Genomic DNA, 13,445 nt, shown 5'->3' with positions numbered 1-13,445 from the left:
CCTACTTTATAAATTGTCTTATTGTTTCATGTATCTTTTTTCATAAATCCACAATTAATTTATAGTTGTCTCATTTACATTTTATTTTTGGTAAATGAATTAAATATTTCACTTACTTCTTCTACTTAGCATTTATTATAAAATACTCCCTCCGTCCCAGAAAGATTGTCCCATTTCCTTTTTCACACTCGTTTTACAAAAATAATAATAAATAGTTAAAGTAGAGAAAAAGTAAAGTAAAAGAGAGAATAATGTAGAGAATAGTCTTACCTACATTAATCATTCTTTTGTTTTACTCTCTTTCAACTTTACCTATTTATTATTATTTTTGCAAAATGAGTACAGAAAATGAACTGAGACAATCTTTCTGGGACGGAGGGAGTACTATCTTACTTGCATCTCATTTATTTTTACTATTCACGATCGTGTACATGCCAATAAAAAATGAGATAATTAATCGTGCACAGAGTGGGTACAATATTACTTTCTACCCTTTCAATTGTCTTAGGATCTTCACTATACTAGTTAGTGATTAGTTGTACTTCCTCTGTCCCATAATAGATATCATACTTTACTTTTTAGTTTCTCATAAAAGATGATACATTTTTTTTTAAAGTCATCTCTCGCAATAATATAAGTATACATTTCTTTTTCCAATTAACACACAAAATCAAATCTCCTAGAATCTCATATCAATCCTAAAATGTCCTAAAATGTGCAATCTATGGGATAAAGGGAGGATTATTTTATTTATTTCATTAGTTAGGGTGAGGTATCAATTGAGACTGAACATCCTAGTATTGTTTGTGTTCAGATGGAAATGCCGGTTCATGTTCCAAAAATATTGTAATTATAATCGAACCATAATGGACTTCATAGTCTCTTTTTGAACCATGAATCACCAGTTCTAGTTTAGAGATAATCGATTCCAGTCAGATTTTCATTTTTTCTTGTTTAAATAAAAAATTTAATTTGCTATGAAACTTGTACTTATAATTTATTCATTAAGTTAAAACAGTAGAATATGTGAATTAAATTTAAAGCAACTCAATAACCACAAAAATCAATATTTTATTGATTTGAATTAATAATTATAATACTCTTAATTGATGAAATGCCCTCGTTAGCTTAATTGAGGATGATATTTTGCAATTTAATTTTTAAATATCAAGTCTATCTATGTAAATTAAATTTAAAGCAACTCAATAACCACAAAAATCAATATTTTATTGATTTGAATTAATAATTATAATACTCTTAATTGATGAAATGCCCTCGTTAGCTTAATTGAGGATGATATTTTGCAATTTAATTTTTAAATATCAAGTCTATCTATGCTCTTGACGTTCATGGTAGAACTGCGAAAGTGCTGCTGCCATATTTGGTTAGCGGAAAAGTAAAGTTGACAAAAAAAAGATTTCTGGGAAAATGAATGCCGAGAATATAATTCTTAATAACTTTACTTTCATGTCTTTAGATAAAATCAAAGATTTTAAATTTTATATTTGTTGAACACCAAACGAAAAAAATACTTATTACTCCCTCCGTCCGCCATTAGGAGTCTCATTCATGGACGACACGAGTTTTAAGAAATGTTAAGAAAAAGTGGGTGGAAAAAAGTTAGTGGAATATGAGTCTCACTTGTAGGAGAGTGATCAATTGCTAACTACTCCCTCCGTCCCAGAAAGATTGTCCCAATTCATTTTTTGCACTCGTTTTGCAAAAATAATAATAAATAGGTAAAGTTGAAAGATAGCAAAATACGAGAAAGAATAATGTAGGTAAGACTATTCTCCACATTTTTATCTCTTTTACTTTAATCTCTCTCTACTTTAACTATTTATTAAGTATTATTTTTGCAAAACGAGTGTGTAAAAGGAAATGGGACAATCTTTCTGGGACGGAGGGAGTAATTACCAATCTCAAACTAAGACTAAATCTTAGCCATTAGATTAGAAGATCTAGTGGTTGAAATAATGTCACATAGATTATATTTTTAATTAAAAAAATTAATAAATAAAATTAGAGGGTATTAATGTCAATTCTCTCTCATTAAAATCGTCTTAAAACTTTAAATTTACGTAACTCTCTCGATTTAAATTATTTTTTTGCAAAAAATATATCAAATTAAAGATAATTTTATAAGGATTCCAACGAGATTTCAATTGCATATGTTCTGATGACGTTCGGATGATGAATTGATATTTTTTATTTTAATTTTCGTAAATGTTGATAACCAGATTTTTATCAATAAATACATCAAAAAATCTCAATAAAACCATGTAAAAATCTCAATAAATATGTGTTGATATTTTCTTGTACTAGTGTTGATATTCTTAAGTCATATTGTTGATATTTGTAATACACTATATTGATATAAAAAAACATTCACGAAAATTATCATATGATAACATAATGACGATATTACCCTTTTGTTGATATTTTGTCTACTATTTATTGAGATTCGTAAGATTTAATCTCATCCACTTATTTTAAAATCTAAGAGTGGAGACTTGGTCTTGATTTTGGATTAGGGTGCTATAAGTATTAGAATATGACCCCTCACTTGTATATACTTAGTTTTAAATGAAATGTGAGTAGAATGAGTTAGTGGAAGGTGGGACCCTATTACCATTTATGGTAAAAGTGAACCGGGACTCCTATTCGCGGATGGACTAAAATGAAAAAACAGGACTCCTATTCGCGGACGGAGGGAGTATTATTTTATATATATATAAATAATAAAATAAATTTTTTATAAATAATAATTATATTATTACATTTATTTTTACGGTGAAGAATTTAAATATGGATCATTCATAATAATATAAATAGATTTATTGTTGATTATAATAATAAGATATGATTATTATTATTATGATGATATTCTGAATATTATAATTAAATAAATATTATAATTTAAAAATTCACTATAATTTTATTAATTAATTATTAATTTCTAAAATAATAATTAGTATTTATTATTATTTGATTTATATTATACAATTATATTTTAATTATTGATAAACTATTATAATTATGGTAATAACAATTATATATAAATATTATAATAATACAGTCGTAATTATGATAATTTTAATTCTAGTTATTTATTATACTAAAATTAAGTATAATTAATAATTTATAATTCTTTTAAAAACATTATAACAACACCAACAACAATAATAATAATATTAATAATATATAGCATTAAATATGTAAGAATCCTAAAACGGACAAAAAAATACCTAAGAAAACTTAGGATTCAGAATTTTATAAAGTTGTAATACTAACTTTCCTTGTTCTTGGGATTCTGATTACTTTCCCAGTTTAATTGAAAACCAAAACAAACAAAAGAATTTAAAAATTAAAGAATCAGATTACCTTTCTAGACAAAATTTTGACAACCAAACATCACATGCAAGTTTTCCAAATGAGGAATAAAGAATTAAAAGTATCTAATTCAAATCCATTGTCAAATTAGCTCGTTTTATAAGCTGCAGTTACAAATGTATCTAATTAATATTCATGAAAAAATTAGCCAACGTTATATAAGTGATATTTACATTATTTTATATTGTATTGGTACTAAAATAATTAAGATAAAAATTGATTTCATCTCAAGATTAAAAATCTAATTATATATCATTCCATGTTCCTATTTTTCGAAAAGGAATAATTAATTTGAATTTAAATTCACTAATCAAAATTGATTATAGGAGTATTACTTTTATTTTTAGTTATTCGATTATAGTTTATTAAATGCAGATACGCAATGCGGCCTCTACCACACTATCGATCGTGCATGTGCGCCTTCCACAATAGCTATTCTTCGGTTACGTTTGAAACATTTTTTCCGCATCACACTACTATAAAGGTTTCAATACTTTGAAGTGATGAATATAGTATGAAGTTATTAGAGGAAAGATAAACAATGGACACACATTTGTGAGATCATTGAGATGCAAATTTGAGACCTCAAGATCTACCTGATATTCTTCGTTGCTCTACCTTTAAAGTATAGATTTTCATGATTTAATTTATTTATATGTCTTTAGGATAGAAAATAAAAATACTAAAGAAATTTGCCGAGGTCACCAAAAAACATATATCACCAAAAACATATATTTTCACTTAGCTCGAATGTTAAAAACACAAAACAAAAAATTTGCTGAGGTCACCAAAAATTTATACTATTATATCCAGAAAATACGAATATATATCTTGTTTTCCTCATTAATTCAATTTAATAATATCCACTTTGCAATGTACTTCCTACAATTATTTTACACTTAAAAATTTAATGGGTTGATGAACTAAAACTCTTGGTGCAAACTACAGTTTCCCTATAAAAGTTATGTAATCAAGAAAAAGTGGTCTATCATCTATGGATTAATTATTAGTAGGTAGTATATAACTATATAATGATAGTAATAAGGAGAGATAATTTAATTGTGAAAACGTTTATAAAACCTAGTCCTAGCTAACTCTACGTACTTAACTCTACCACTTCCTATATAGTATTGACTTTTAATAAACTCATAAAATTGAGGTCTAGACAACATACTTCTTTATTAGTCCACTATGCACTAATACGGCCGATTCAAAAACCAGCTATTACAGTTCAAAATTGGTAGGTTTCTATCATTCTTTCACTTTTCCACAATTTTTCCTAGTTTTGGTCCAAAACAAGGGTTAGCTTAGCCACCAATTCACGGCTATAGTATTAATCAAAGTCGGACTAATAAATCGATAAACCGGATATAGTTGAGTCCACCAAACTAAAGCCTATTGCAGTTTGGCTCATAACCATTGATCCAATTGAGTTGTGAGATTATTTTAATCACAGGGGGTTTGCTAAGACTAATTATCTCATGATTATCCATCTAGAATTGAATTGTGATATTGAATCACATGAACCAAACACACTATAAATTTAATCCGAGATAAAATCTTGTAAACCGAACGCCCCCTCGTATTACTAATATTATTGACCCAACCCCCTCGTATTACTAATATTATTGACCCAACTCTATGCTAATTCAAATTTTAATTAATAATGTGTAGTTTTTTATTTGTTAAATAAGTGTAGACATTTATAGACTAACCAACATAGCTTCAGATTAAATATATGTTAGAAAATAAGAAAAACTGATAGGTTGATGATTTTATAAAAATATACTCCAAACTAACTTGGTGGAGGTTTAAACTTTAAACCCTCAATTTTGACGCCCTTGGGTGACTTATAGCGAAACAAGTTCTAATTAAAATACATACTCAACAAATTAAATATAGCTACAAAATAAATAAAATCCATATGGATAAATTAAATTCATGGTATATTGGTATATACTTGTTCACTTTTATAAATCGAATAGAATAATCTGGATGATAAAAGTAGCATCTATAAATTTATAATTGATGGACTAGAGCATCTCCAACCATTCCACTAAACTCAAATTCATTTTAGTGTTAATCTCACACTAAATATTGATTTTACTCCAACCATTTACACTAAACTCAAATTTAAAAGGATATTCTCTATATTATGTCTTTTTTACTCATAAAATTTGAAAAACTTTTAGGTATTCGTTTAGTGTAAACCTAAAGATAGGTATTTTTTTCTCAAAAACCAAAAATAGAATAGGTTTTTGAGTACTATTTAAGTAAAATACTTATCCCATTTTAGGTTTTAGTGTACCCTTGGAGATGGTCTTACACACGGGATTTTTGCGGATAGGGTATAAGGAATCGGCGTGTGACTCTGAAATGCGCACAAATTAGAGGGTGAAGCATCCGATACCGCTGAAACCACTTTTTTCATCATTTAACGCTAAAATAAAGCGACGTATTCTCGCGAGAACGACTTCACGTTTGATGTAATCCAATTTATTATCAGTATGTCACACCTCACATGCACTCCTAATTATTATAAAATCATTTTCTTGATGCTAACCTTAGACCAATCCGCTTTCTATATATGTTCTACAAACTATCGAACTATTTCAATTTTCAACTTTAACTCTTGCAATTAAAGTATAATAATATATTCTCTCGTTGAATACAAAATTACTACTCCGTATATCTTTTCTCTTTTAAGTTTTATCTGTCATACAAAATTAATTTCATTGTAATAAACTAAAAATTTACTCATAATTTATTACTTAATTTTTTTTATCTTTCTTTCTTCAATTTTATCTATATTTTTTCTTTAATTCTACTTTAACAAGTTTATATATTAAAATTTGTGTTGTTTATTAATAAAACTAAATTTAATGGATGAATGAAGTTAAGGTGGGACACCAACTTATCAAACTACTCGTTGGAAAATCATCCACGTGATCAATGTCCCATTCTATGAAGTACAGTACTACTCCATAATAAATGAAATATATAATAACAACAATGTCCATATTATTGTTCTGGAGTATTAATCCTTTTGAATTTTGACTGACAAAATGAATAATCGAATATCAAATTTAGCAACTTGCACATTTAGAATAATAAAGTGAGCATTTTTAATGGTTAGTTCCGGTAAACTTTGAAAATGTCAATTGAGGTCCGTCAACTACGAGTTAATATCAATTAAATTATTTTCTATTTTCAAGTTTTTTTGGACGAAATACCCTCAATACCTTGAAGAGAAATTCCATCAATTTATTAATAGTATTCAAAAACTAAATAAAACATTTTAATACTCCTTCCGTTCCGCGATAGTAGAAGTGTTTCTTTTCGTCACGCGACTTAAGAAATACTGTGTTAAGTGAATTAAGTAAATGAAGAATAAAGTAGGAATGAAAAAGGTAGAGAGATTAAAAGAGAATAAAGTAAAAAAAGAGTAAAGTAAGTGAAAAGAAATGTGTAGACTTTTACTGAAAATGACTCAACTACTATAGAATATACAAAAATGACAAATAACTTCATTATTATGGAACAGGAGGAGTAATATTTGTTAATAATAAAATAATATATCAATATTCAAGTATCACTAGTGTCTATTGACTGTGATATTAATATTTACGAGTACTCAAAAATATTTTAAATTTTTTTAATTATAAAATATTGAAGAAGGAACTGTTTTTGCATGTCACAAATTAAGTGAAGGTCAAATTATAATTTAGAAAATTCGTTAGAAATATATAATAAAGATATTTATAATAGATATGCGTATGTGATAATTTTAGTACAAAAATATATATCCTCCAAGGCGTTGAGAGTATTTTTCGTCCGAAAAAACTTGAAACTAGTAAAAATAATACGATTGATATTAATTTGTAGTTGATGAACCTCAAATGATTTTCACGAATCTAAAATGATAGTTTCACGAAGTTCACTCACCATAAAACTTTTTTCCATCTTTATAATATAATAGTAATAAGTTTTTATGGGATCTAAAAAGGAGTAATAATTAAAAGGCTAAATCATATTCTTCGGACAGTCATTTTTTTCAAATATCCATAAAACGTACTACTACTTCTAATTTCATTATTATTTATTGTATGTATTGAATTGGTTTTTGATTGATTGCATGAATAGTTAGTTAGTTACCCTATATAGGATTTTGTGATGTGTTTAAAACGATAAATATCAAGCTACTTAAATACACCAATTCAATACAATTATATATTCTGTGATATCTTCAGTGATATTTTGTCTAGGTCTTCAATTATCATCTATATCTTCTTTTGATATTTTGCAGTATCTTCTAATAGAATGGGATATTAAATATCATTAATATTCACAAACAGTGAGCTACGTATTTTTCATCGCTCTAATATATTCACGGCACTTACGATGTTGTTCCACTTACTCAAAAATAAAACTCATGATAAGTGATCAAATCAAATGTACTACATATTCACATTATTGAATTACAAGCACCACGTAATCTTCATAAATATAACCTAAATACTATAAGATCAAATACTACTATACTCGCATACATAAATTAAATTGGTAGGTATTACGTGATTTTCATAAATATAACCTAAATATTACAAACATATAAAAAAGGAAATCATGAAAAAGAGCTTACCCTAGAAATTAATTTAAAAATATTGACTCCAGCAAGTTGGGTTGGCATGCAAGTAACCAGATGGGTCCCAGGAATGCTGACGTGGCCTAGGTTTGTGGACCCAAAACCCGTCAAACGCCGTTACTGCTAAAATTATGTCAACTCGCTGACGCTGTGCGCCACCGACTCACCGAGTCATCACCCGCCGTTTCCAATCTAACGATAACGCCAACAATATTTTCTTCTCCGTCAACTCCTCTCTCTCTCTCTCTAGCCTTTCCCTCTCGATTCGGTTGTCTTCAAAATCCGCTCTCTTTTTATTTCTCCAATGGATTTTTCGCTTCTTCTCAATTTCTCCTCTCTCAAATTCCACTTCATTTCTCTCTCTAGACTTTGACAGTTTGACACACCGTTTCCATGGGGGCGGAAATTCCTGGAATCGTCAGGCTCAAGTGCTCTGTTCAAAACTACGACTGGGGAAAGCGTGGGGACGAATCGGCTGTGGCGCGGCTGTACGCGAAGAACAGTGGGGAAGAGGTGATCGGCGCCGAGCCCTACGCTGAGTTGTGGATAGGAACTCACGACTCCGGGCCCTCCTACGTCGTCGCAGCGGCGGAGGGAGTGAGGGATGGCGGCGTGGAGGGGGAGGATGCCTATGATCGTGAGAAGGGAGATGTTGTGAGTTTGAAGGACTGGATTGAGAGGAATCCGAGTGTTGTTGGGGATAAGGTGTTGCAGAAGTGGGGACCTACTCTTCCTTTCCTGTTAAAGGTATTTTTTCGAAATTTCCTTTGGTTTTGCCGCTGTTTTTTCTGGAATTTACTGAAGAAATTGATCTTAGGCGTCATGCCATCGTCTTCCGATTGAATCGATGCTGTACCTCAAAATTGAATCAGTTGCATTTTATATAATCTGTACACACGCGTATCATGTGTATGTGCAATGCAATCTACATGTTATGCACTCAATCGCCATGTTATCCCGATTTCCGGTAATTAATCAGATGTGGCATGTATGGATCTAGTTTCTGCACCTATTTTCCATTTGTATTTGAAAGATGATGAATCCTATGCTAGAGGAGTGGTAATTTTTTTTTTCAGTTTCTGTCGTTCCTTTCTTTTTGATAAAATTGAAGAGAAATTGAAACGAATTTTGAGCAAAAATAGGTACTTTCAGTGGAAAAGGCTCTGTCGATACAGGCTCATCCAGACAAGGATTTGGCTCGAATTCTGCACAAGCAGCAACCAGAAGTGTACAAGGACGGCAATCACAAGCCAGAGATGGCTTTGGCACTCACCGAGTTTGAGGCGCTGTGTGGATTTGTTGGTCTTGAGGTAGTTTAACTAGCTCATCTCTGGTTTTATCTGATTTGAGATATTATTTTTCATTTGCAACTGGAAATCTTTCTAATGTGTTCAGAGATACTTGCACAGCACTCTATTTTGTCTGGAGTGATTTATTGTTTCGGGCCTCGGTGTGCTTATGCTGTGATTCCTAACATATTGGTTCAAAAGCCTTTAGGTAAATGGTTTGAGTGGTTGGCCTGTTCTCCATCTGACCTGTGGTCTGATGATGTCTTCTCTAATTCTATCTCACAAAGTAGTGTATGATTATGATTTCTAAAATGAACTATAAATAGTTGAAGTAGTTGGTGAATCTGGATGGATTCTCCCCATGTGCTTCTTGGTTGCTTTGAGAGTCCGAGAATACTGATAATAAATTTCATGTGAAGGTGTTCCGTTCTGGAATCGATCAACCGTTTTGTATGTCAGCCATGGCATCAGCTAAAATGGATTATTTTTATGATCCATATCCACTTTGTTTTGTTGCATTAGATGATGATAGCATATTTGAACTAGAAAAAGAGACGCAGTTTTTTTTGCTTGAGCTGCTCTGGTCTCTGGATAGAAGAGAGCCAACAATAATGTCACTGACAGCTGATAGCAGAATTATATTTTGGCTTTAAAACTAGTATTGAAGGAAGTTATGTGTGCAACTAACAAATTTATTTATTTTGAATGTCTGTGTCAGTTACTATTAGGCATGTTAGCCTTATTGGAGTAGGAGTAGATTAATTTCCTAATGGGGATTAATCAGTGACGTTGTACACTCTGAAACACGACTAATCAGTGATTTGTTACATTTTGCGGACATTTTAGTGAAGTATTAAACGGCGCTAAAAGGAACCAAGTTTCAGAGTTAAGATGATTGAACTAGCTGAAGATTAAGTATGGATGACATCAGATTCTCAAAAGTTCGATGCATTTATTTTTAGGTATTTCTCTTTGTTTTAGGAACTTAAGAATGTCGTTCGCTCTGTACCTGAGATGACAGAAGTGGTTGGAAATTCATGTGGGGTTCAAGTACTAAACACTAGTGAAGATGATGGGGAGAAGATAATGAAAGAAGTCCTGCAATCCTTATTTACTGATCTCATGTCGGCTAGCAAGACTGTGATATCTGAAATAATTCCCAAGTTGATAAGTCGGTTGAATAAAAAAGGCCAGGTATGCAGTTTCTTTTATTAATTGTTCACTATTGTTGTTTAATGCATGCTTGACTTCTCAGCATTAAGGTGATTTGGAATGGAGTCTACTTTACTCTCTCCTTTCCCTCTTTTTCCTGTCAGTTTGCACAATCGCAGTTTCTACTTAGTAGCTCAATTAGAATTATCATGATGCAACAAAAAAGAAACTTCATTTCTCTGTTGTTATCCGCTTTAGCTAGCCAAATTGACAACATTCTGAGAAATAAGAGCTCAAAGAAGTTTTATCCGAACTACTCCACAAGGAGAAGCACTGTTATTTGCTAATCTTAGCACAATAAACAATTTATAAACCTGCTGGCTGCTGCCACAAAAATTTTGTTTCCTCCCTCGCTGTTGAATCTCTCTACTCTGACCTCCATACTAAATGTCTAAAAAGCCCATTTTTAGGTCTATTTATTTTATTAATAAAAATGATATGATCACAGCTTATCTCAAGACAAACTTGAAATAATGAGTTACATATATCATTCTATTTATTGTTCCAAAAATTGCATAAATTCACAGTAATTTCTGATAGGAAATGAAACTGACTGACAAGGACGAGCTGGTATTGCGGCTCGAAAAGCAATACCCCGGTGACATTGGTGTGCTAGCAGCCTTTTTGTTTAACTATGTGAAGCTGCAACCAGGTGAAGCTTTATACCTAGCAGCAAATGAACCACATGCTTATATACAAGGTGAATGTGTAGAATGCATGGCAACATCCGACAATGTGGTCCGTGCTGGTCTCACTCCAAAGAAGAGGGATGTCCAAACTCTCTGTTCAATGCTGACATACAAACAGGTAAATGTGATGATGATTACAATTAGTCCAGGACCTCAAATTCCTTATTGTGCGTCTAATTCAACTATTTATGCAGAGTTTTCCAGAAATCCTCCCTGGAGTTGCTGCAAATCCTTATACCGTCAAATATAGCCCTCCGTTCGAAGAATTTGAGGTTGACTGCTATAATATTCCCGAGGAAGTATCTATTGTAATTCCAGCGGTTGGTGGTCCTTGTGTTTATCTGGTGGTTGCTGGCGAAGGAACCATGCACGCGGCTTCTAGTAAGGAGGTGATTGGCGAAGGCGATGTTCTATTTGCACCTGCAAACACGGAGATCACTCTTGAGACTCATTCAGGGTCAATTGTGTATAGAGCAGGAGTCAACAGCAGGGCTTTGGAGGAATCTGATGAATTTGCAGCAAAACTAATGCACTAGTTCAAAAACTAGTTGTACCACATCACATGCAGAATAAGGAAATATGAATCCATTTTCTTAACTGGAAAAATAACTTATGGAACTCAACACACAATCATGCAGTGATTGATCAGTCTACGTTGTACATTGCATAAAATTGTTACACAGAATGATGATAATCTAGTCATTCCTGTGTTTCATGGATGGTCAAGATTCAAATAAGTGTTAGCTCAGGGATTATATAGCCCATAAAATTTGAAGGGTAAAAGGTCGATTTTGTCCCATCGTTGTATCCGAAAGTAGTGTTGTATCTGAAAGTGTTCCATCGTTTAAGTAATTATACTACTCCATCATTTAAGTATCTATCGTTCCATTTCTAGTCCCGCAAGAAAAAAATGGTAATCGAGATATCAAATTCACAATTCAAATTAAACGTCGATTACATAAATTACACCTAGATTACCCAAGATTAGACACGTGTCAGTTTGATGTTCTAATTGCTAAAAATATTTTCAAATAACCTCATGACTAACTTTTTTTCTCTTTCTCTGAAAGTTGACATTTTATAAACATCTCTCTCTGTAGATTCTGTATAAGGGGGGATACTTGAGATTGGAGGTTGGAAAAGGGCTATATATTCTTCTTTGAACATGTTCAGCCATGAACAGCGGCAAAGAGTTGGAGACTATTCGATTTCGGTTTGCTGTTGCAAAGAATTAGATGTAAATTCTAATTAAATTCATAATCGATCCAATTAATACATGATCAATATAATTAAGATACCAAATTATTGTTTTTTGTTATTGGTGATGATGGCGGTGGTGGATTTGAGCTCATATTTTCTAACACTAACTTAAGTGACGAACTTTCTTACTCTGAACTTAGTAGTAGCTGATTTACAATTACAGAATTACTCCCTCCAACAGTAATGGAGACATTTATATTCAACATTAAGATTAAGAAAAAGTGTAATGTACCTACTTATTAATTAAAAAAATAATTAAGTAAGAGAAAGGAAAAAGTATAGATAATAAAATAAAAGAGATGAAAAATTAAATATGAAAAAATGTGTTACCTTTAACTAAAAAAGAAAATAACTTTACTATTACGGAACACCCAAATTAGAAAAATGACTTCACTATTATGGAATAGAGGCATAAAAATTCCCCTTCTTGTTTTAACTTATCTGGTTATCCCTTTTTACAACGTATTCTTTCACTTTAATATTCATGAGAGTGAGTCATCTACTGTATGCAAAGTAAAATAGCCCAATTGTAGATCTACAATCTTGTGTAAACTAAGTGCATATACTCCCTCCATCTATAAAAAATACTCTCGTTGGTGTATAACAAGAGTTTAATGCAAAATTAGTCTATCATGAAATAGTAAAAATATAAAATAAGTAAGGTATGATATAGAAATATGTGGATAAAGATCCATTTTTAGTATGTAACTAATTTTGGTGGAAAGACGGAGAAAGACGTTAGTACAATTTTTGATGGATGAAAAAGTTACTAGACATTACCATTTGAAAGTTCATTGCATGATAGTACTACTAAGAAGCAATTTATTGTGTAAAATACTTCCTCCATTCGTCAATAAACGCCGCATATTATCATATTGATATTAGAATATGCACCATTGAGTGTTCATTTCACTTGTGCTATTTTGGTTTTGTAATGGACGCACATTCTAGTTTTTC

At 31.2% G+C, this 13,445-nt stretch overlaps 1 protein-coding gene across 1 annotated transcript; it reads left to right on the top strand.

The window, feature by feature from the left end:
* Positions 1 to 8,284: 8,284 nt before the first annotated feature.
* LOC125201650 (mannose-6-phosphate isomerase 1-like) lies at positions 8,285 to 12,104 on the top strand. The gene is made up of 5 exons (XM_048099850.2): positions 8,285 to 8,785; positions 9,181 to 9,348; positions 10,309 to 10,521; positions 11,080 to 11,346; positions 11,423 to 12,104. Exons 1-5 carry the CDS (start codon positions 8,432 to 8,434, stop codon positions 11,762 to 11,764), a joined length of 1,344 nt encoding a protein of 447 aa, XP_047955807.1. The 5' UTR covers positions 8,285 to 8,431; the 3' UTR covers positions 11,765 to 12,104.
* Positions 12,105 to 13,445: the final 1,341 nt, after the last annotated feature.

Source organism: Salvia hispanica, chromosome 2, assembly GCF_029641045.1.
Source record: "Salvia hispanica isolate PSC_SH4W2 chromosome 2, Shi_PSC_v1, whole genome shotgun sequence".
NCBI lineage: Eukaryota > Viridiplantae > Streptophyta > Magnoliopsida > Lamiales > Lamiaceae > Salvia > Salvia hispanica.
This window is presented reverse-complemented; position numbering and strand designations above follow the sequence as displayed.